Raw genomic sequence first — 21661 nt, forward strand, 5'->3', positions numbered from 1 at the left:
CGCCTGCCGATGCAGGGGACACGGGTTCGTGCCCCGGTCTGGGAAGATCCCACATGCCGCGGAGCGGCTGGGTCCGTGAGCCGTGGCCACTGAGCCTGCGCATCCGGAGCCTGTGCTCCGCGACGGAAGAGGCCACAGCAGTGACAGGCCCGCGTACCGCAAAAAAAAAAAAAAAAAAATATATATATATATATATATATATATATATATATTTTAGACTTAGGTACAGTGTTCAGAAAGTATACAATAACATGTAAAATAATAAAATGTCATTTTCTCCATTAAATGTGGTTTAACAAAGGAAAGAAAGAAATGTAATGGTACCCAGGCCTGGCAGGATGTGGGAGTGGGTATTATCACACACTATTTGGGTGGTAGATACTGACACAGGCTTTTTTTGAGGGCACTTTGGTGTCATACCAAAAAATTATATATGATTTTAAAATCAGGAAATTCCATTTCTAGGAATCTATTTTATAGAACTATTCAAACATGGGATGCAAAAACAAAGAAACAAACAAAACAAACACAAATGCCCATCAATAGGGAGATGGCCATATAAATGTCATTACGTGGATACTATAGACTATTCTTCAGTGGTTAGAAATTGAGGACAATGTTTAAACACCGATGTTAAAAATATCCAGGTATATCATAAATAACATAAAGCCGCAGAATAATATAGCTCCATTAAAGTACAGAAACAAAAATATAAGCTCTGTTTCTGTCTTTGCAGAAAAAGATTTTTAAAGATACACAGTATCTTTAATACATGGGAAGGGGCATGTAATTGCAGAAAGAAAGCCTTCAGTTTTTGCTGTATCTACATCAGTGTTTTTTCCTTTTCTTTTTTAAATGTCACTCACATTTATTAGCTGCCTATTAGGAGCTAGATGTTGGGAATAAAGAGATGAATGAGCGAAAACTAGCAAGGAGAGACTGACACGTAGACAACTAATGCTAACAATATGTTTGCACAACACTTAGTTTTCAAAACGTTTCCACACATACTTCCTGTAGTCAATCCGGAGAGGGGGTTGCTTTGTAGTTATTGCTTTGTGGTTAAGTACAATATAAAGGAGACAGACCAGCAGCCACTTTCTATGTGGCTTTATGTTTGCAATTTTTAAAAGAGGAAATAAATTAATAACAGCAAATAAAAGGGCACCCCAAAATTCAGAGAGACAGGCTCTTTTCTTTAATCACAAGACATTTCCAGTCCAGAGTCATTTCTCCATTCAAAAATAGTTCACTGATTACCTGAAATTGGGCAGGATCCCTCTCCCTGGGGGCACAACCTGAAAGCACCCAGGTCGGCAACAGTCTCTATGTCCGCTTAAACCGGCCCCCCACTCCCATGATCCTGCTTCACCTTTTCCACATTCCTCTTCAAGAATAAAATATAAGTCTTAGGAATTCAAGCCTTTATAAGAAGTAAAAGAAAAAGAGACTGTGCTTTGCAATTCCTTTCATTTTAGAATCTAATTTAGTTATTCAACATTGTTAAGGGGTGTTTCTTTTCTGTTTTTCAGAGAATTGCGTGCCGCTATTGTTTCCGCTCTAACCTCTTTTCTATACCTGGGCATCTGAACATGAGGCTCACATTTGAATACCAGGCCCAGAGGAACAGTTACAAAGAGTGAAAATAAATGGTTCCCAACGAACGATCAGCTAACGTCTAATCACTGAGCATTAAAATCAGGTGGTGGAGTAAGATGGTGATTTTTTTTTTTTTTTTTAAAATGGATACCTGAGCCTACCCTTCGGGACTCTCAGGTGTATTCTGGGCAGCCGCATTTATTGAATGCTCCCTAGATGATTCTAAGCATTAAACCGAGGCTGAGAACCTCTGCTGGTCCCCGGGAGCACCCGTTGCATCAGGCAGGTGTTACAGGGAATCTGTAATTTCTAGTTACCCAATGCAGCCAAGCAGGCTACTCTGCCAGTACACTTAGGCTCTTAGCCTAGGTTCCTTTTCTACCTTATTCCATGATATTTTGCAAATGATTCTTTTCTTAGTAGATCTGAGAAAGCAAACTTCCAATTTTTACATAACAATGAAATATAGGAAGTGGATCAGAAGTTAGCTCTCTAGATATCTCAGGCTTGTAAACAACTTTCATTACTGATTTGCTCTGTATTTTTATATTCATCTAATAGATGTTTATATTCTCCCTACCTTAGTTGTATAAACGGCCTCTCATCCACTTCAAAGAGATTATATAAAATCACACTAAATTTTTTTTAAACATCTTTATTGGGGTAAAATTGCTTTACAATGGTGTGTTAGTTTCTGCTTTATAACAAAGTGAATCAGCTATATATATACATATATCCCCATATCCCCTCCCTCTTGCGTCTGCCTCCCACCCTCTCTATCCCACCCATCTAGGTGGTCACAAAGCACTGAGCTGATCTCCCTGTGCTATGCAGCTGCTTCCCACTACCTATCTATTTTACATTTGGTAGTGTATATATGTCCTTGTCACTCTCTCACTTCGTCCCAGCTTACCCTTCTCCCTCCTCACGTCCTCAAGTCCATTCTCTATGTCTGCATCTCTATTCCTGTCCTGCCCCTAGGCTCTTCAGAACCTTTTCGTCTTTTTTTTTTTAGACGCCATATATATATGTGTTAGCATACGGTATTTGTTTTTCTCTTTCTGACTTACTTCACTCTGTATGACAGACTCTAGGTACATCCACCTCACTACAAATAACTCAATTTCATTTCTTTTTATGGCTGAGTAATATTCCATTCTATATATGTGCCACATCTTCTTTCTCCATTCATCTGTTGATGGACTCTTAGGTTGCTTCCATGTCCTGGCTATTGTAAATAGAGCTGCAATGAACATTGTGGTACATGACTCTTTTTGAATTATGGTTTTCTCAGGGTATATGCCCAGTAGTGGGATTGCTGGGTCGTATGGTAGTTCTATTTTTAGTTTTTTAAGGAACCTCCATACTGTTCTCCATAGTGGCTGTATCAATCTACATTCCCACCAACAGTGCAAGAGGGTTCCTTTTTCTACACACCCTCTCCAGCATTTATTGTTTGTAGATTTTTTGATGATGGCCATTCTGACTGGTGTGAGGTGATACCTCATTGTAGTTTTGATTTGCATTTCTCTAATGATTAGTGAAAACCACACTAAATTTTATTAGTATCTGTAAAGCATTAAGGAAGTCTGGTAAAATGTGTTTAAAAAGAATTATAGCTAATGATAATTTTCTAAATATAATTATTATTTAACATAGAATTTTACAATATTCTTTGGATCCCAAAATATTTTCCATGATATTACTTTGGGTTGGGAGTTTTATGTGCAGTATCAATTCACAGATAAATTTAGTTATAGAAAATATTCCTCACCATTGCTTAGAGACCAGTTTCAACCTTTAAAATAGCAAAAACATATCTAGGAAATATTCATAAAAATAATAAAACTTTTAATAGTGAAGTTTTCCTTTTAATTCAAAGATGACTAAATCACTAAAGAAAGTGTTACCAAAAAAAATTTCTTACTGAGCATGAAAATGAATGTTTTATGTTATGCTTACTCTTTCATTACTTTCACCTTATTTTGTGCTATTTCTATAAGTGACATATTATCTTATTTACTAGACTTAATTTTCAGTGGTTAACTCAGACAAGAAATGCAATAAAATGTGGACTTTAATTTTAAATTGCTAAAAGCCAAAACTGTTTAAAAAATTAATTAAAAAACCCTTTTCATTCAATGCTAATTAATTTTTTATACAAATATAGTTTGTTCAATAATGGTAGCAGTACATTAAAACATGTTTTAAATTTTAAACAGAATTTGAGCAATTCATTAAATTTGAGCAATTTATATTCCACCACGTGTAGAGGATGTGTTTAAGACATCTTATTTTAACAGAGCTGTACAGTGATGAGATGAATGTGTGTAGTACTATTAATAAACTGTGTTAGCTCAACACTTACTCTATTCAGAGGTAGTTGGTTAAGACTATTCACCACTCCGGGCACAAGGAAACTTTGTACTCAATTGGCCCCATGCTTGAAAAACTCTCCTATAATGCAACTTAACCTTTTTTTTAGAGGGCATGGGCTGAAAAAAAGAAATTCTGCATAGAGCTAAAAGATGTCTGAATTGATATGATAGGTTGATATGTATTATTACAACCAGAAAAAGTTTTCATTATAATTTAAATTGTTTTATTTGTAATACTTTAATGGGATTTAGATGAAAAACCTTTTGTAAATGTGAATTAAGTGTACTAGACACTGAAAACTGTAGAACAAACATGGTTTCAGAGGCAACTATTTTACCTTCTAAGATCCTAAGGGATTTAAGAGCTCAACACTAAATGTCATGTTTGGGGAGGGAGGGAAGGATATAAAAACTCCCTGTAAATATGGAAATATCCATTCAATTTAGAATGAAGTCCACTTAAATTTTGGCTGAAATTTGCTGACGTACATGTTGCCCACGAACATCCTCTAGTAGAAGTTTGTGAAACTATAATTAACTCAATGTACCAACTATTAAAGGAAAACAAAATCACTCTGGATAGTTTGAAAAGGAAAAAATAAGGGAGTAAAGAGAAACTGTTACTGGCAATTAGTTCGGACCACCAAGTAACAAGAAATCAAAACAAATGAGTGATATTCATAGAAACAACCACACTGGGGGCAGACCTAGAGGTTTCTAAAATTTCTTTTAAACTACATGGTCAGAGTTAACAAGTCAAACATCAAAGTGCAGCCAAACCTCATTTGGGGACAGGAAATAAGAGCAGAAATAAAACAATGGTCAATGATGCCCTTGAAGGGAGGCAAGATTAAAGGAGACCCCCAAACAGCCATGTCATGGTGACTCATAACATGGGCAAAGAATTCAGATGGAATTGCTACTCTTTTGTCCTTTTCTAACTTTTTTATTCTAAATACATCTAAAAGTTTATAAAACGGGTGGGGGCAGACTCATTTCTCTCCCTTGCTTCTACTGGCTTTATTTTTCCTGTGTTTAGTTTTCCTTTAGATCTAGTTAACCAAATACAGAAGTTCATTCAGATACCCCTCTAGGCTGGAGATTCTCCAAAAACTGCTTAACAGCCACTATGGAGAACAGTATGGAAGTTTCTTAAAAAACTAAAAATAGAACTACCATATGACCCAGCAGTCCCACTACTGGGCATATACCCTAAGAAAACCATAATTCAAAAAGAGTCATGTACCACAAAGTTCATTGCAGCTCTATTTACAATAGCCAGGACATGGAAGCAACCTAAGTGTCCAAGACAGATGAATGGATAAAGAAGATGTGGCACATATATACAATGGAACAGAAAAAGAAACGAAATTGAGTTATTTGTAGTGAGTTGGATGAACCTAGAGTCTGTCATACAGAGTGAAGTAAGTCAGAAAGAGAAAAATACCGTACGCTAACACATATATACGGCATCTAAAAAAAAAAAAAAAGGTTCTGAAGAACCTAGGGGCAGGACAGGAATAAAGACGCGGATGTAGAGAATGAACTTGAGGACACGGGGAGGGGGAAGGGTAAGCTGGGATGAAGTGAGAGAGTGGCATGGACATATATACATTACCAAATGTAAAATAGGTAGTGGGAAGCAGCTGCATAGCACAGGGAGATCAGCTCGGTGCTTTGTGACCACCTAGAGGGGTGGGATAGGGAGGGTGGGAGGGAGGGAGACACAAGAGGGAGGAGATATGGGGATATATGTATATGTATAGCTGATTCACTTTGTTATAAAGCAGAAACTAACACACCGTTGTAAAGCAATTATACTCCAATAATGGGGTGTGTGTATATGTATGGCTGATTCGCTTTATTGTAGGGCGGAGGCTAGCACACCATTGTGGAGCAATTGTACTCCAATAAAGATGTTAAAAAAAAAGATGTTAAAAAATAAAACATGTTAAAAAAATGATAATGTCTTCTGCAATACTTCTAGGACCTACCTTCTTTTTTTTAACTTTAAAACATGACTTTTTTTAGTTTTTGATAAACAAATGTTTATTTACATTCTATTTTGTTGTTGTTTAAGGCCAAGCCAACTCAATATCCTTCAATGACATGTATACGTGTTCTAAAAAACATCTCTGACTGAAGGATGTAAGTTGGATGCAGAGGGTGTGTATGGTTACTGAAGGCAGGGCGACCAGAAAGGAAGGAGTTATATGTGAGGTAGGACAAAGCAGTGGTGATGGAGAAGAGGAGAAGAATACAGGGATTTATAAGGTTAAAGCCTACAGGGTCGGTCAACCATGCCTTTGGATGGGTACTAGAGGACCAGGAATGGGGGAAATGACGGACAAATCTAGCTTGGCAGTGGTAGTGATGCCACTAACTGGGAACAGGTGACAGCTTTTGGAGCATTCTTTTTGTAGCAAGAGAAGGTGAAATTGGGTTCTCTGTACTAGTCAAAGTATTTGGCAAATCATATATATTTATTTTTCAAAAATAATTTCTTCCAGCCACAGAAGTAGGTGATTCAACTATTTTTAACTAACTTACTGGTTCTTCGAACATATGATTGTGAATTTCCCAGCACCATTAGACACTTCCCATATTGAAATGGGGACGTTCACTGTCCAATATAATAATCTGGGGGTAGAGCTTAAAAAGAACCTACACCAAGACTTCCCTGGCGGTCCAGTGGTTAAGACTCCACACTTCCAATGCAGGGGGCATGGGTTCAATCCCTGGTTGGGGAGCTAAGATCCTACATGCCTCACAGCCTGGCCAAAAAAAAAAAAAAAAAACCACCCTACACCAAAGGCCCGTCCCAAAACCTTAAAATCAGAATCTTCAGGAGTCAAATCACAGGCATCAGTATTTTTAAAACCTCTTCTAAATGATGCCAGTGTGAAACCATGATTGAGAATTAAAATATAACTCCTAATACCTTGAGAGCCGTCTTTCCTAGGGCCCTCATCCATTCTCCAGTTACAGCCTGTGTGTAGCTCCATTCCAGCACTTCTCACATTCTACCTGGTCATACTCTGACTTGTGTATGTGTTTCTGTCTCTCACCACTTCATGGCACCTGGAGGCCAAAGGCTATTTGGTTTTCATCTTTACACTCCAAGCACCCAGCACTTTACACTAAGCACACACTAAATGCCATTCATCCATACTTTTATTACAGGGTAAATTTCAGAGATTTAAAATTAGGTTTATCTTTCCCATTATCTTTTTTTTTGTGGCCTGAAGGCTCTTCCCAGTAAATCTAGTGGGATGCATTACTTTGGAGTAAGGACAAATTTATCCAGAACAAAGAAGATATTGCTCAGCTGTCAGTTTTAAAATAAGCCTTCTTAAGTCATAGTAGAGACAAAAGTCTGAAAGACAACGTAGTTTTAATTTAAAAGAACCTTGATTGTCCTAGAGTTAAGTGTTCTGCAGGGGAGGATTGAGGATGTGGTCTAGAAAGTTGGTTTTGCATATCGAGAGCCACAGTCTTGGCCTCAGGGGCCAGAGTGTATTGAAGAAACCACAGAGAAGGCAACAGTAGGAAATGGTATAAGCCTAGTTTGTCTGATCCAAGAAAAGGAGGTGATTACAAGGGAACCAGGAAACTTGATCAGGTGCAATCAGTTTTTGAGAAGGCCTCGCTAAATGTCTACTCCTCCTTATCTGTCATACATTCATCCATGATCCCAAGCATTAGAGCAGAAACAACTCTGGTCAGTGTCCAGGCAGTTGGACCAAAGGGTACTGGTAACCTTTTGGATATACTGTCCCCACAACTCCAGTGTGGCACGGGAAAAACTAAGTAGAGTTCCTGAGGGCAGATGCAGTAGTGGCTGATAGAACCAGAAAGGGTCTTGCAGCGGATATGTGGGCATCTCAGGAGACCAAAGCGAGGCCATGAATATTTTCCAGCAAGTGTCTTAGGACAGAGGCCAAAGCCCAGAGCTCAAGATTCAATGAAATAGTGATACCTCAATGAAGCTTAGAGAGGAGGGCGGCTGAAGACTGCAAACCAGACTCATGTTTCCATTCTCAACCCTGTCCCCTATCCCAGGCAATAATATTACCTATGCATCCTCTGGGATGGGGAAGGGGGTGGGTGGGATAATCTGATTTTCTTTAATGACAAACAAAATTCACCTTAATAAGGCAAGACACTTTTAACCTTCCTGTGGAAATAGAAGGTTGACAATAAAACAAGGTTGAGTTATAGATTGAAAAAAAAATTGCATCTCTATACACATGACTGTATTTGAGACTGTGTGCTTTAAGCTGGACAGATAGACATTTGTTGAAATGTTTGCTGAGTGACTGTAAGTTCTGGGCCATAGACTAGGAACAAAGAGAGTGAGTGAGGCTAATAAGTGAATGCGCAGGCAGTGTGGAAAGTGCTGAGAGGCAAGTCTCAGCATGGTGATGGGAAAGTTAAGAGCATGCCCAACTCTACAAGGTGTGACATGGGACAGGACAAGGGGGAGAGGGGAATTAGTGAACACATTATAAAGAAGGCAATCTGAGTTGAATTTGAGGGTGAGATGATATTGGATGCTTGGCAGAGAAAGGTGAGTAGAAGAGGGGAGTATTCTAAGCAAAGGAAACCTGAAAAAAAGCAAAAGCATGGCGACTTGAGGGAAAGTGTAAGGCACAGGGTCCTGAGACGGTACTGTGATGATGAAGAGGATGGGAAGCATTCAAGGGACACTTAGAAGGAAAAATAGACTGAATGTGATTGATTGCATGTGCAGCACTTGGGAGAAGTTGTCAGGATGTCTCCTGGATCTGGGGTTTGAGGGCCTGAGTGAGCAGTGGTTCTATTCACAAGAAAAGGACAAGAGGAGAAATCATTTTGGAAGGAGAGGGTGAAACTGATGAGCTCTGTTTTTCGATTTATCAAGTCTGAGGTTCTCATGATATACACAAGCTGAAATATCTCGGAGGCAATCTGAAATACTGACAGAGAGCTCACGCAAGAGGTCTGAGCTGGGGGGTGAGCAGTTGAAGCTCTGGGTAAGGATGAGTTTGCTCAGGAAGAATGTATAAAGAAAAGACAATGATCAAAAGTAGAATCCTTAAAAAAGCAACAACTTGTGGCGGTGGGCAGACCATGTGAACAATGAGAAAGAGAGGCTTGAAAGGGAGGAGAAACAGGAAGCCAGGGAAGAAGTGAGACTGAAGGAAAAGGGAATAGTCAAGTGTCAACTGAGCACAGGGGCAAGTGGAAAATGATCAGTGGCCACTGGATTTAGCAGAAGGCACTGATGCTCATCGGAAGAACAGTTTCAAAGAAATGGTGGTAGTGAAAGTCAGAAGACGTGGGTTGAAGGCCAACTGGTCAATGAGGAAGTGTAGGCTGCTTTTTCAAAGCAGCATGACTGACTATGGGAGAGGGCGGGATAGATTACAAATAGCAAAGGCAGTAGGGCAATGCTGCATAACTGACCAAACAAGTTAACAAGGAAACAGAACATGCAGGACACCACGATTAAAAACTCACCACAGGTTCCTATTCCTGTGAAACATAATTCTCCACTAGTGGCTGGCTCTGACATGTATTTCTAAAAGAGTTAACGCCATATCCCAAACTCTAAGAATATGGGCTCTTTTCATTATCATTCACTTCTGGGGTTACTGATGCTTTGTCGAAATATTGAGATGTAATTTTATTAATTTCTATATATTCCTCATATCTTTAAAAATAGTGGAAAGTAATGATGTATAAATTCACCAACATTAAAATATATATTTCAAAAGCATTTTCCAACAATTCAGTAAATTCCAAATTGCTGAAGTCTAGCCACATCCCATATTATTTTCTGAAAATACACTAAATATAAGACAACTTATCTAAATCATCCTCTAAGATGTTGATGTTGTAATTAAATGAATAATTTTACAATCTCATGCTTTAGGTTGAAAAGGTTATGCTGTCATGTCTAGAGAATATTTACTGTGGTCTAAAATCCTGCCACAGTAAATGTTTCTAAGGTATATGGCACACCACCTTCATACCAGTGATTGTTTATCATAAAAGGCTCACTTCCCTCAAACACAATCAAGATATGGGATTTAGGTTATATCCATAACCTTAGCGTTGGCCAGCTGGCTTTAGTTTGGTGACAGCTCTAGAGGTTCAACCTATCTTTTTCATACCTGGGTAATAAAACAAGATTGAAGAGATGGCATTGGCTTCCCTTTGTGCCCACGAAAGCAGAAAGTGGTCATGAAATAATTAACTCAGTAACTGTTATAAAAATACTATGATAGAGAAAAGTTTGATTCCCTTCTTGGTTTACTGTGACACACCCTAAAAATAAAGTTCCCAAGGTAACTGCAAGATCTTATCACCTTTTAGAAACTTTTGGCGACATAACAACTGGTTAAAGGTTAATTACACAAACACAGATCATGTGGGTATTTGTTCTAAAGTACTTAGGAATCCAGGGCTTGATTCTTACTAGAATATCCCTGTGAGGTGTGGGAAAGTTCCACAACATAAGAGAAAAATCAGCTTCAAGTATCTCTGCAACAAAATCATTCCAAATGTCTCTAACCAACCATGAGAGCAGGAGATAACTTGAAATTCATTAAAGAAAATTAACTACATAAAATAAAGAAAATTTACTATTAAACAGGTGAATGTCCTCGAATCTTATTATAGAGACTCTGTCCCTATTACATGAGGCTGGATTTGTGGGGACTACTTCTATGCGCAGATATTACCTATGGGAAGAGAGCGTATGTTACTAGAGCTAGAATTGATCTATCACAGCATTCAACTACCTAGCCCATTGTGGAAACTCAATACTTGTTCAACAAAATAATAAATAATTTCATTAATAACACTACTTTCAGTAGATTCTAAGCCATATTAGACGTAATCAATTCTGAATTCAGCAGATTCTGAAACTATTGCAAGACACTCTGTTATAGAGGCACATCATCTTCTATACCAAGTTCACTCAGTGGAATGAAAAGGATGTGACAGAAACAGAAACACCCAGGTCCTATCCCAGATCACCACTCAACCTGCATTAATGCAAGTGACTTCCTCACACCTTCTAAGGCATTTCTTCCTCTTGTGAAACGGGGATGGTGACTGCGATTTCCAGATATGACTGTGTGTCAGATGGGACTGAATTAGAGTCGGCTAACGTCAGCAGTGTCATTAGAAACCACAGTTAAGATGAAAAAAAAAAGAAGGAAAAAGAAATAAGGAAGTTAAGGCTCCAAGAGGTTAATGACTTGCTCAGGATCAAAGAGCAGAGAGTTGGAAAGCTCAGTTGGATACTATTCATGACAAAGAGATTATTGCATTTGTAGAGCAATTACATTACACATAAAATACTTTTTTTAGAAAAGAAACATTTTCAAGTAATGGCAGTGATGAATTACATTATCAGTGGGAAGTAGATAGGGGCCTCAAAGCACATCTAATCAAATACCCGACTTTTATAGATGAGAACCTGAGATTACACTAAACTCGGAAGAAAACTGAGGTCCACTTTCTCCATGAACAATACCACCTTACGTGTAAAATACTTTATAAATTATAAAGGGATTAAAGGGCTATAAAATGTAAGTAGTTGAGGGAGATAATTATTGTGCATTGGCTTTGAGAGATTCTGAGTGCTGTTTTTGGAACTGCATGGTTTAATATACCTGATCATCTATTTGTATAAGTTGTGGTTTTGGTTGCAGAGGAATGGAGAGAGAGACTAGTATCTGTTTTCAGCCTAGACCTGAAGGTTAGGACTTAAGCCTGGATAGGGGAACAGGTTAGCATCTAAGGTTGAAAAGGATATTTCCATGAAATTCACTGTGACATACAGGGCAAGAGTACTGCCATTTTGGGTGCAGACGTCTAAGTGTGACACTGGGAATTGTACTTTGGGCATTAATACCATAATTTCAACTGTGCACACAGCTGGTATAATCCAAGACAGTCGAATCATACATTAGCAGTAATAAAACTAGAGGTGTATCCTAACTTAGAGAACCCAAAGAAGTTTATAATTTGTGTCATTTTCCAAACTATTTATAACCTTAGCATATTTAATCTCTATGCTGTTGCCAGATTAATATTGCTCAAACCGAACTTTGTGTAGCTGCATTTTTAAAATCCTCAGTGTCCCCTCTATATATATATGAAATAAACTTTTTTGGCCTCTGTCTGATTCTCTTCCCCAAAATACTGCCCAAGGAGAGGCAGTAAAGCAAAAGGCTTAGGTGGGAATCAGGGTCTAATCCTGGCTTCATTATTTACTGGCTGTGCCACCTTGAGCAAGTTCTATAGGCAGTCCAAGCCTCATGCTAACTGAAGCAATAAGTCCCTGAACAATGCTTGACCTAGAAATGTTATGCATGATGATGGGAATGCTGATGTATGTGGTGTGATGAGAATTACGATCCCCAGAAGAAAAAGGACAACATAAACGTGCTCTGTGCTTCTTGCCTTCTTTGCCTTTGCACGTGGGTTTTCAGTGGCAGGGAATACTTTTTTAGGTTTTTTAAAACCTTACAAAGTTTTAAAGACACAACTCAAATCCTGCCTACTAGAGTCTAGCACAAGACCTTGCAATAATACTTCTTTGTCATGATAATAATGATAAGTATTCCTGACATTAAAGAGGCCTCTTTTCCTGGATGAAAAGTCAGATATTGCCCATCCAACTAAGATGATACTTGACATTTGTACTTGTGCCTTTTCTTCTAATCATTCTGAGAAAATTAAAAAGTGTGAAATAGGGACTTCCCTGGTGGCGCAGTGGATAAGAATCCACCTGCCAATGCAGGGGACATGGGTTCCATCCCTGGTCGGGGAACAAAGATCCCACATGCTGCAGGACAACTAAGCCCATGCGCCACAACTACTGAGCCTGTGCTCTAGAACCCGAGTGCCATAACTACTGAAGTCCATGCGCCTAGAGCCCGTGCTCCGCAACAAGAGAAGCCACCACAATGAGACGCCGACGCACTGCAACAAAGAGTAGCCCTGGCTGGCTGCAACTAGAGAAAGCCTGCGTGCAGCAACGAAGACCCAACACAGCCAAAAATAAATAAAATTAAATCTTAAAAAAAAAAAAAGTGTGAAATAGTATTATGTGTGTGGATGTAAGGGATATATTAATATTTGTTAAAGTATTTTCCCAAAACTCTTCAGGCAGGCTGTTTAGACTAATCCTATGTCAATTTTAAATTCTAGAATCTTTGCTTCCTGGGGGAATCAATTTCCCCCTCAAGCAGTGTTTTCCCACACACACTTAGGGACAAAAATAATTAGAGGAAGCTCTGTTCAAGAAGGGGAAATATATTAAAAATTTCAATTTCTGTTCTATGGTAGGCAGAACTAAATCACTACTCCATTCTAAACCTGTCAAAGAAAATAAAAACTTTGAAGTCCTGCTTTATGTGTCATTTCAATACTTGCCAATTAGTCATATGATATAATTGCATCTCACATAAACATGACCTTTTCCTAAGTGTGTAGAAAAAGTGATTATCTTCCATGACACATACATCTGATTTGATCTGAAGACAATTTACTTTCCTCTAGACATCTCCATGTGTGTATAAAACTTACAGTGCCAAGGTCAATGATGAAGCAGTCACCCTTGTTGAAACTGTCCCAGCTTAGGGGAACTTCTGTGGCCCTGACCACTCTCCGACCTTTCACATGCAGGAGCCTCTGCGTGGTCAAGTCATTTGTGAGAACATGATTGAATCCAGACGCCACACCTCCAGCCTGATCAGTGGAAGGAAGATAGAAAACAAACAAACAAAAAAGGATGAGGCTTCGAACTAGACACAGCAGCTTAGAAAACCTCAGGTATTGGTGCCAAGCTGCCTGTCAAGCCAAGATAAAATACTCATTTAAGTGCATGTGAAAAATTAAATATGCGGAAGAGAATTTCCTGGCGAATCAACAGGTTTTTGTTTTGTTTTGTTTTAGGCTCTTTGTCCTTCCTATTTTAACCATTCAATTTAATACTGCAAATATTTACTGAAAACCTTCCATGTATAAAACCTGCTACATAAACAGAAAAGAGCTGTAGCTCTTGTCCTCTGGGAACTAATGGTTCTCAAACCATTGAGTGAGAAGGTAGACAAGGATTTCAGAAAAAAAGGTGACAGGAGGTTAACAGAGAGTCAGAGGCCAGAAGTACAGACGAGGAGAGCCTAGAGAATCAGGCAGCCCCAAACTCCCACGGTCACAGCCTCAGGTCAGAGAAGGGAGCTGAGTGCTGGCCAGGTATGGGCTGCTTCTAATTTTGGTCCTTGTTTTTTTTACATTAAAAAATCACCTGTTTTATTTATTTAGGTAAAAAGAGTTTACAAAATATGCCAGGCCTAAGTATTTATACTCTAAATCTGGTTGCACATCCCCAACCAAAACAAAATGAAAATCAAAGTACAACCACACTGAATTAAGAAATGCTGAAGAAAAACAGATTAACTGAATCAAGCACATCTTCTTGCACCATTTGAAATCAGCTTTTCCCTTTTTCATTCTTTTCCCGAATTAAATGTTAAGGACAATAATCTTTATTTACTTCCATAATTAACTATGAGGTAACGTGCAGAATAAAGGTGCAGTGTAAATAAAACTGTTATTTATTGATCAAAAGCCTCCCTGATAATATGGTAAGAAAATTAGCAGTATAAGAAGCCTATAAAATAATCCAACTTTCAAATTTATTACATCAACATTATACAGTAAATCCAAAGAAAGAAGTGAAGCTTCTGGGCTTCCCTAGTGGCACAGTGGTTGAGAGTCCGCCTGCCAATGCAGGGGACCCGGGTTCGTGCCCCGGTCCGGGAGGATCCCACATGTCGCGGAGCGGCTGGGCCCATGAGCCATGACCGTTGAGCCTGCGCGCCTGGAGCCTGTGCTCCGCAATGGGAGAGGCCACAACAGTGAGAGGCCCGCGTACAGAAAAAAAAAGAAGTGAAGCTTCATATGTAATCAACAGCGCATTCTTTAAATTTCCATTGACCTTTGACTTCTCCCCTTCTCCAAAAGGCCCTCATGAATAAAAAGGTTTTGTTAGTATATGCTAAATGTTGACTTCCAGACAATTACAACCACAAGCTTTTACAAATATATAATAATTTCCCACTTCATAATTTTAAAAAGATTGCCATATTTCTTGACTGCACAAAGTATTATACAATAAAAATAAATTCAAGTTTTCCACCTACATATTACTACGCTTGGCCACCTTAATTTTTTAAATAAGACATACAGTGTAATCTGATAAAAAAATAGCATAAGAACACTGTGTTCTGTAAAAAAGTTATAAAATATAGAGTTGACTTAGACTGAGAATACATATATAACATTTAGGATAATTTCATATGGTGAACTATCAGAGTATATACAGTCTGTGAACATTTAATGGTATTTTAAAAATTAATTTTGACTCTAGTATTTGATGCCAAAAATGCACAAAAGAAAAACTTTTGTTTCATACATGTCTGTATCAGACAGTAATTCTTCTGTGAATACTGTTTGAATGACCCCTGGAAACTCCCAGCCTCTTTCTACCTATTCTACAGAATGAAAGCAAGGTGGATGATCCTCTAAATCAAGGGCACCATAAATACAGTTTTACTGGCTGACAGATGTCTGATTGTTGCTATTTACAATCATGATTGGGGCTGGGTCTTGTTCAGCTTGGGAAAGGTGCTTAGCCAGACATTTAATATAAGGAAGTAGTAGTAAGTAATTATTTATTTGTTATTTTATTTTATTTTATTTTTTTATTTATTTTTGGCTGTGTTGGGTCTTCGTTGCTGCACGCAGTCTTTCTCTAGTTGCGGTGAGCGGAGGCTACTCTTCATTGCGGTGCACGGACTTCTCATCGCAGTGGCTTCTCTTGTTGTGGAGCACGGGCTCTAGGCACACGGGCTTCAGTAGTTGTGGCTCATGGGGTTGGTAGTTGTGGCTCGCGGGCTCTAGAGCTCAGGCTCAGTAGTTTTGCCGCACGGGCTTAGTTGCTCCGTGGCATGTGGGATCTTCCCGGACCAGGGCTTGAACCCCTGTCCCCTGCATTGGCAGGCGGATTCCTAACCACTGCACCACCAGGCAAGCCCAGTAGTAAGTAATTAGTCCTCTGTAACCCCTCCCCAACTCCCTATAAAACCTCACAGAGGAAAAAAAAGCTCAAGTCGATTAAATGACATGGGAAGATGATATTAATGTTTCCTAGCTGCATCTTTATCTTATATATAGCAACTAAATGTGGTTGTTGCTGACTTGGGAATGGTAGACTTGGCCAAGTTTTATGCATTTCAAATAGACACAATATCCTTTCCATAGAGTATTCTTAAATTAAAAAAATCATCTGGGCATTTGAACGATTTACTTATGTTGAGAGCATCATAGCATCATAGCTTAGGCACTGAAGTCAGACAATCACCCAGTCACACAGCAGCTGTGAGAGCTTGGCAAGTTACAGTCTCTCTAAGCTTCCATTTACTTATCTTAATAGGATGATAATGATAGAAACTGCACCACAGAGCTGTTTTTCAGATTAAACGCGATAATACATGTGAAGTGCTTATTATATTCCTAGAAGCATGAAATTAAGTATAACATAATAATCTTTGCTGTTCTGGGTAGTAAATGAGCTCTGCTTCCACGTTTCCTATCACGTATTGTTGCAACTACACACGTTGTCATCTGCTCAATGTCACTAGTGATAAGACAGTAAAATGACTTTTTTTGCTGATAAATTTGACCTCCATTTGCAAACATCCTCCTTTTAAAAAATGCTGATTTGCGGTGGTTTTAATGTTGATAATTAGAAGATAATTATCCAATAATTGTAAACTTACTTTTATCATGTCCACTTTTAAGTACGTAACCAGAAGTTTGATTTCAGAAGCCCCACTAATAGGCACAAGGATTAATAATAGCATAAAACCTGGGCTTCCCTGGTGGCGCAGTGGTTGAGAGTCCGCCTGCCGATGCAGGGGACACGGGTTTGTGCCCCGGTCTGGGAAGATCCCACATGCCGCGGAGCGGCTAGGCCCGTGAACCATGGCCGCTGAGCCTGCGGGTCCAGAGCCTGTGCTCCGCAACGGGAGAGGCCACAACAGTGAGAGGCCCACGTACCGCAAAAAAAAAAAATAATAATAATAATAATAGCGTAAAACCCGAATGATGGCATATGTACTATAACATACGTATTTTTATTATTTAATTTAATCCTTAATCCTTACAACACCTACACAAGAAAGCTGTTGTTACACCCATTGCACACTTGAGGAAACTGAACCCAGAAAGCTTACGTAGTTGCCCTGAGGCAAACAAGCCACTTGTGGCAGAAATGGGTTCATATCCAGGATGATGGCACAGTACATGCTTCTAGTAACTACAAGCCCCAGCTTATTCAAAATCTTGGGTTCACTGACATACGAGATGTTTCAGGATCACTTCACATAAAAGTAACTCATGAATTAAATAAAATAAGAGGTAATAGTTTCATATTTAATAGTTTCTAGCCTAGAGTAAAAAAATGATTTCAAGAGAGAGAAGAGAACTTTTGTTTTGTCCTGATCCCAATGGCATCACAAAATATTCAACTAAGGCTCTGATCAGGAAAAAGAAGAAATAAACTGGGGCAACATAGTAGGCAAATTTAGTATATATTCAGAACTCTAGTTTAGTTCTGAGGTTTTAGGTCTTCACCGGGCTAATATGGCAGATGGGTGGGGTGGTACGGTCTGCAGAACACCTGTTGGAGATGTTTGATTTTGAGAAAGATTGTTTCTGGTGTGTTTGTCTAGAGAAGGTGTTCCTCACACTTTAACCGAACATTCTTGGAAGCAGGGGGGATAGTGAAGGATGGCCAGTCTGCAAGCGTCACTGAGAGAATTCCAGGAAAAGCTATCCTTTGCTGAAGGTCGCCTTAAGGGCACAGACTATTTAATTAGTTGGGATTTTGTTTGTTTGTCTGTTTGTTTGTTTCAGAAGTAAAGCCATTTGATGGTTATTGTTTCAGGCCAAAACACATAAATTCTATATGTGTGTATGGGGGGGGGTGCACATGCCAGTGTATGCGTAGGAGTTCGTGAGGCTCAACCACACATATGTTCAACTCAGTGGTTTCATTTGTATCACTTCCAAGATCATACTACACTATTTGGGAAATGTGTGTATAGTTCTTTGTATTAACTGAAGTTATAATTGTTATAAATACTGTACTAATATATTCCAGAACAACTGAAATTCCCAAGTTGTGGATTATTTGCAGCAAATTAAGTGATTCTTTCGAATAGCAAAAATGAAAACTATTAATGCCCAAGTTGCCCATATTTACTTAGCATCATTAAAAATTAACCTATCAAATGAAATTAAGTCAGAATATTTCACACATTATACCATATATTCCACAAACATTTATCAAGCACCTATTATGGGTCTCAAGAGTACTGGGGATATATCAGTGAACAAAACAGATTAAAACAAAAACAAAACAAACCAAAACCCCTGCCCTCAAATGAACTTACATTCTATGAAGATATGAGGCGTGGATGGATAGGAAAAGAAGAGGGGGTCATAAAACAGTTTGAGAGAGGTGCTCACCTTGTATTTCAGACCTCCTTTGAAGTAGCCAACAAAATCCATAGACTCATAGCCTTGAAGTTCTCTATTCTGCACGGGCTTGCCACCCAAATAGTCATCCATCTGAACGGTAAAGATGGCAGCTGCTGCGCTTTCATCCTGAGTACACTCCTTTCCTGAAACGGCCAATGACAGCACCTCATTTATCAAGCAAGAAACAGGATTAAGGCAGAACTTCTGATAAGAAAACACTCAGAAATTTTCTTTGAATTATATGCCAATACAATAAATGTATGCATAAATTGTTCATCTTCAACAGAACAATCAACAGAAATGGTATAATATAAAATATTATTTTAATAACTAAAAGAATTGTTTTGTTCTCACTTTCCAATTCTTTTTTTTTTAATTTTAAAAGAAACGCCGCTGTCAGACTATGTTCAGGAAGATATAATAATATATTCCAGTAGGATTCACATTCATTTGGTATAGTCAATGATAAGGCTATGAAAACATTTTTCAATTGTTTTAGCCTTTCGCAGAATTAATCTCCAGGCTTCCAAAATGTCAATATGTTAATATTTGTAAGGAATACAAACATCATGGGCCAGAGCTAAACAACACTTTGAGAATGGGAAAATGGATGTAACTTGACTTTACCACTGTTTTTGAGTACACTTGTCCCCACTTCACTATCTTATTGGCATAAGATAATATTCTCGGAAGGAAAAGGGAGGGTAAAGGAACCAGAATGCTAACATCTTTTGAATGTTAATGTATGCAGTATTACCCCGGGAATTTAATACACAACACACAGTTAATTTTCATAATTCTAATGCAGATCCCATCCAGGCAACCTCACTGAGGGCCAAACACCAATTCTTAAACCCAGTGTCTTCGATGTACACAAAGATCAGAGCCAGGACTGCCCTGATGGGACCTCAAAATTTATAAAAGACATTTAAAAACTTCCACTACTTAAGCTGTGTGAAAATCATTAATGATTCTAGAAATAGTAATAATAGCTAACATTTATACCTTTATAGCACCCTTGCTATGGGCCAGGCACTACGCTAGTGTTTTACACTGATAATCTGATTTAATCTTCAAGTGACCCAATGTAGCAGACACCATTTTCTACCCTGTTACAGCAGAGGACATGGAGGCTTAGAGAGACCAAGTAATTTCCCTGAGGTCATAAAGTTGACCTTTGATAGAACATGACCCAGAGGCAGCTGTCTGTGACTCTGAAGCACAGTCTCTTAGAAATTACAATACTAGTAGATATTTTTTATACTCAGACTCTCATTACCAGTAAAATTTTGAGGTGACCGGGGAATGTTATTTTCCTCCATGGATAACTGACGCATAAATGTTCAGAAGCTGTAACAATACTATAGTTCAACTGGAACCCCAATTAAGAGTATTCATGAAAGTTGGAGAAAGGAAGTCAGTCAGGTATATTAAAGAAAGAATTGGGGGCTTCCCTGGTGGCTCAGTCGTTGGGAGTCCGCCTGTCGATGCAGGGGGCGCAGGTTCGTGCCCCGGTCCGGGAGGATCCCGCGTGCCGCGGAGCGGCTGGGACCGTGAGCCATGGCCGCTGAGCCTGCGCGTCCGGAACCTGTGCTCCGCGGCGGGAGAGGCCACAGCGGTGAGAGGCCCGCGTACCACAAAAAAAAAAAAAAAAAAAAGAAAGAATTGGATTTATTTACAACTCCTCTCACTCTCAAAGGGGACCTGTGTAGTAAGTATCTTCTCAGAAAAAAATTTAGTAGCTAGAAGAGTATTTGACATGATACCAATTTTGTGAACTTGTTGTGGTCAAAGAAAATTACTTACCACATAAAAAACACATGCAATTTTGCAGTCTGAAAGGGCCTAGTGTCATTCTTCTGTCCACTTTCCCATCCATAAATTAGATTACTAATAAGGGCATAGATGTAGATTTGTACAGAGAGACTTTAAGAAGGAAACTTAAATCAAGGTTAATATGAAAGGTGTTGAGGATGATGTATTTGATATAAATATTCTTACTTGAGTACAAGTTGAAACCGTAATCTCTTTAGGTAGATGAAAATGGGCAGGCATGCGACTAATGAATGAACTAGAAGTAAGTTAGTTAAATTATGCTATCATTTGTTGATGCTTATGCACTGTGCAAGGCCAGGGAATGTCAGTATGAATAAATCAGAGTCTTCTAAAGAGGTTGAAAGGTCTTAATGAAGTCAATACTAGCCTTTGAAAATGAAAACTAAAATCAAATTCAGTTATATTATGATGAAATTCTAATAAGTGTTCAAAAACTTACAAATGTTCTGAATGAGTATGCTTATGACTTCATTTATTTTCCCTATGCTAATTTTCCCAATGCCTTCCACGTTATGTTGTTTTGTGTTATGTTATTTTATACTATGTTATATTATATTTGTAAATATGCTGTAAACTTCCTAAAATTGTTTTGGGGATGTGATTTTATATATAAAGCATAAATAAAAAGAGAGGTTTAATGACTAAGTTAACTGAAAAACCATTCATGATAAAAAAAAACCTCTCGCCATGTTAGGAACACAGGGGAAAATCCTCAACTTGATAAACAGCATCTTCAAAACACATACAGCTAACATAAATTCTTAATGATCAAAGACTGAATCCTTTCTCCCAAAGATGGGGAACAAGGCAAGTACTCCTACTCAACATAACACAGGAAGTTTTAACGACTGAAAAAGGTAGGAAACAGAAATAAAAAACATACAGATTGGAAAGGAAGAAAAAAAATGTGTCTATTTAGAGATGACAGGATGGCCTACATAGAAAATTCTATGGAATCTACCAAAATAAACCCCTTCAGAAAAAGTGCATTCAGCAAGACAGCATGAAGAAGATTAATCAATAATAAAAAGCAGTCTCATTTTTATATAGAAGCAATGAACATGCAAAAGTTGAAATTAAAAGCACAATACCATTTACAGTCACTTCAACGAAACTGAAATACTCAGATACATATTTAACAAAACAGGTACATGATCTACATGCTAAAAACTAAAAAATGGTAATAAAAAATCAGACCTTAATAAATATAAAGACAGTATTCATGGAATGTGAGACTT

General features: G+C 38.4%; 1 protein-coding gene across 5 annotated transcripts in view; it reads right to left on the reverse strand.

The window, feature by feature from the left end:
* SCIN (scinderin) overlaps positions 1-21661 on the reverse strand; it is a 249346-nt gene that overhangs the window by 55254 nt on the left and 172431 nt on the right. For 3 of the 5 annotated variants that reach the window (XR_013829789.1, XM_079931574.1, XM_079931576.1), the window contains exons 2-3: positions 18576-18730; positions 13566-13727 (exon numbers count right to left, since the gene is read on the reverse strand). The exons of 1 other annotated variant lie outside the window; for it this stretch is intronic. Coding sequence is in view for 3 of the 4 variants with exons in the window: in XM_079931574.1 (XP_079787700.1) it covers positions 13566-13727; positions 18576-18730 (317 nt within the window). In the remaining variant the exon portion in view is untranslated. Of the gene's footprint in view, positions 1-13565; positions 13728-18575; positions 18731-19866; positions 19881-21661 lie in introns of those variants that run through there. One more of the 5 variants, XM_079931575.1, reaches the window with a different exon arrangement.

This window comes from Stenella coeruleoalba (assembly GCF_951394435.1).
Source record: "Stenella coeruleoalba genome assembly, chromosome: 9".
Lineage (NCBI taxonomy): Eukaryota > Metazoa > Chordata > Mammalia > Artiodactyla > Delphinidae > Stenella > Stenella coeruleoalba.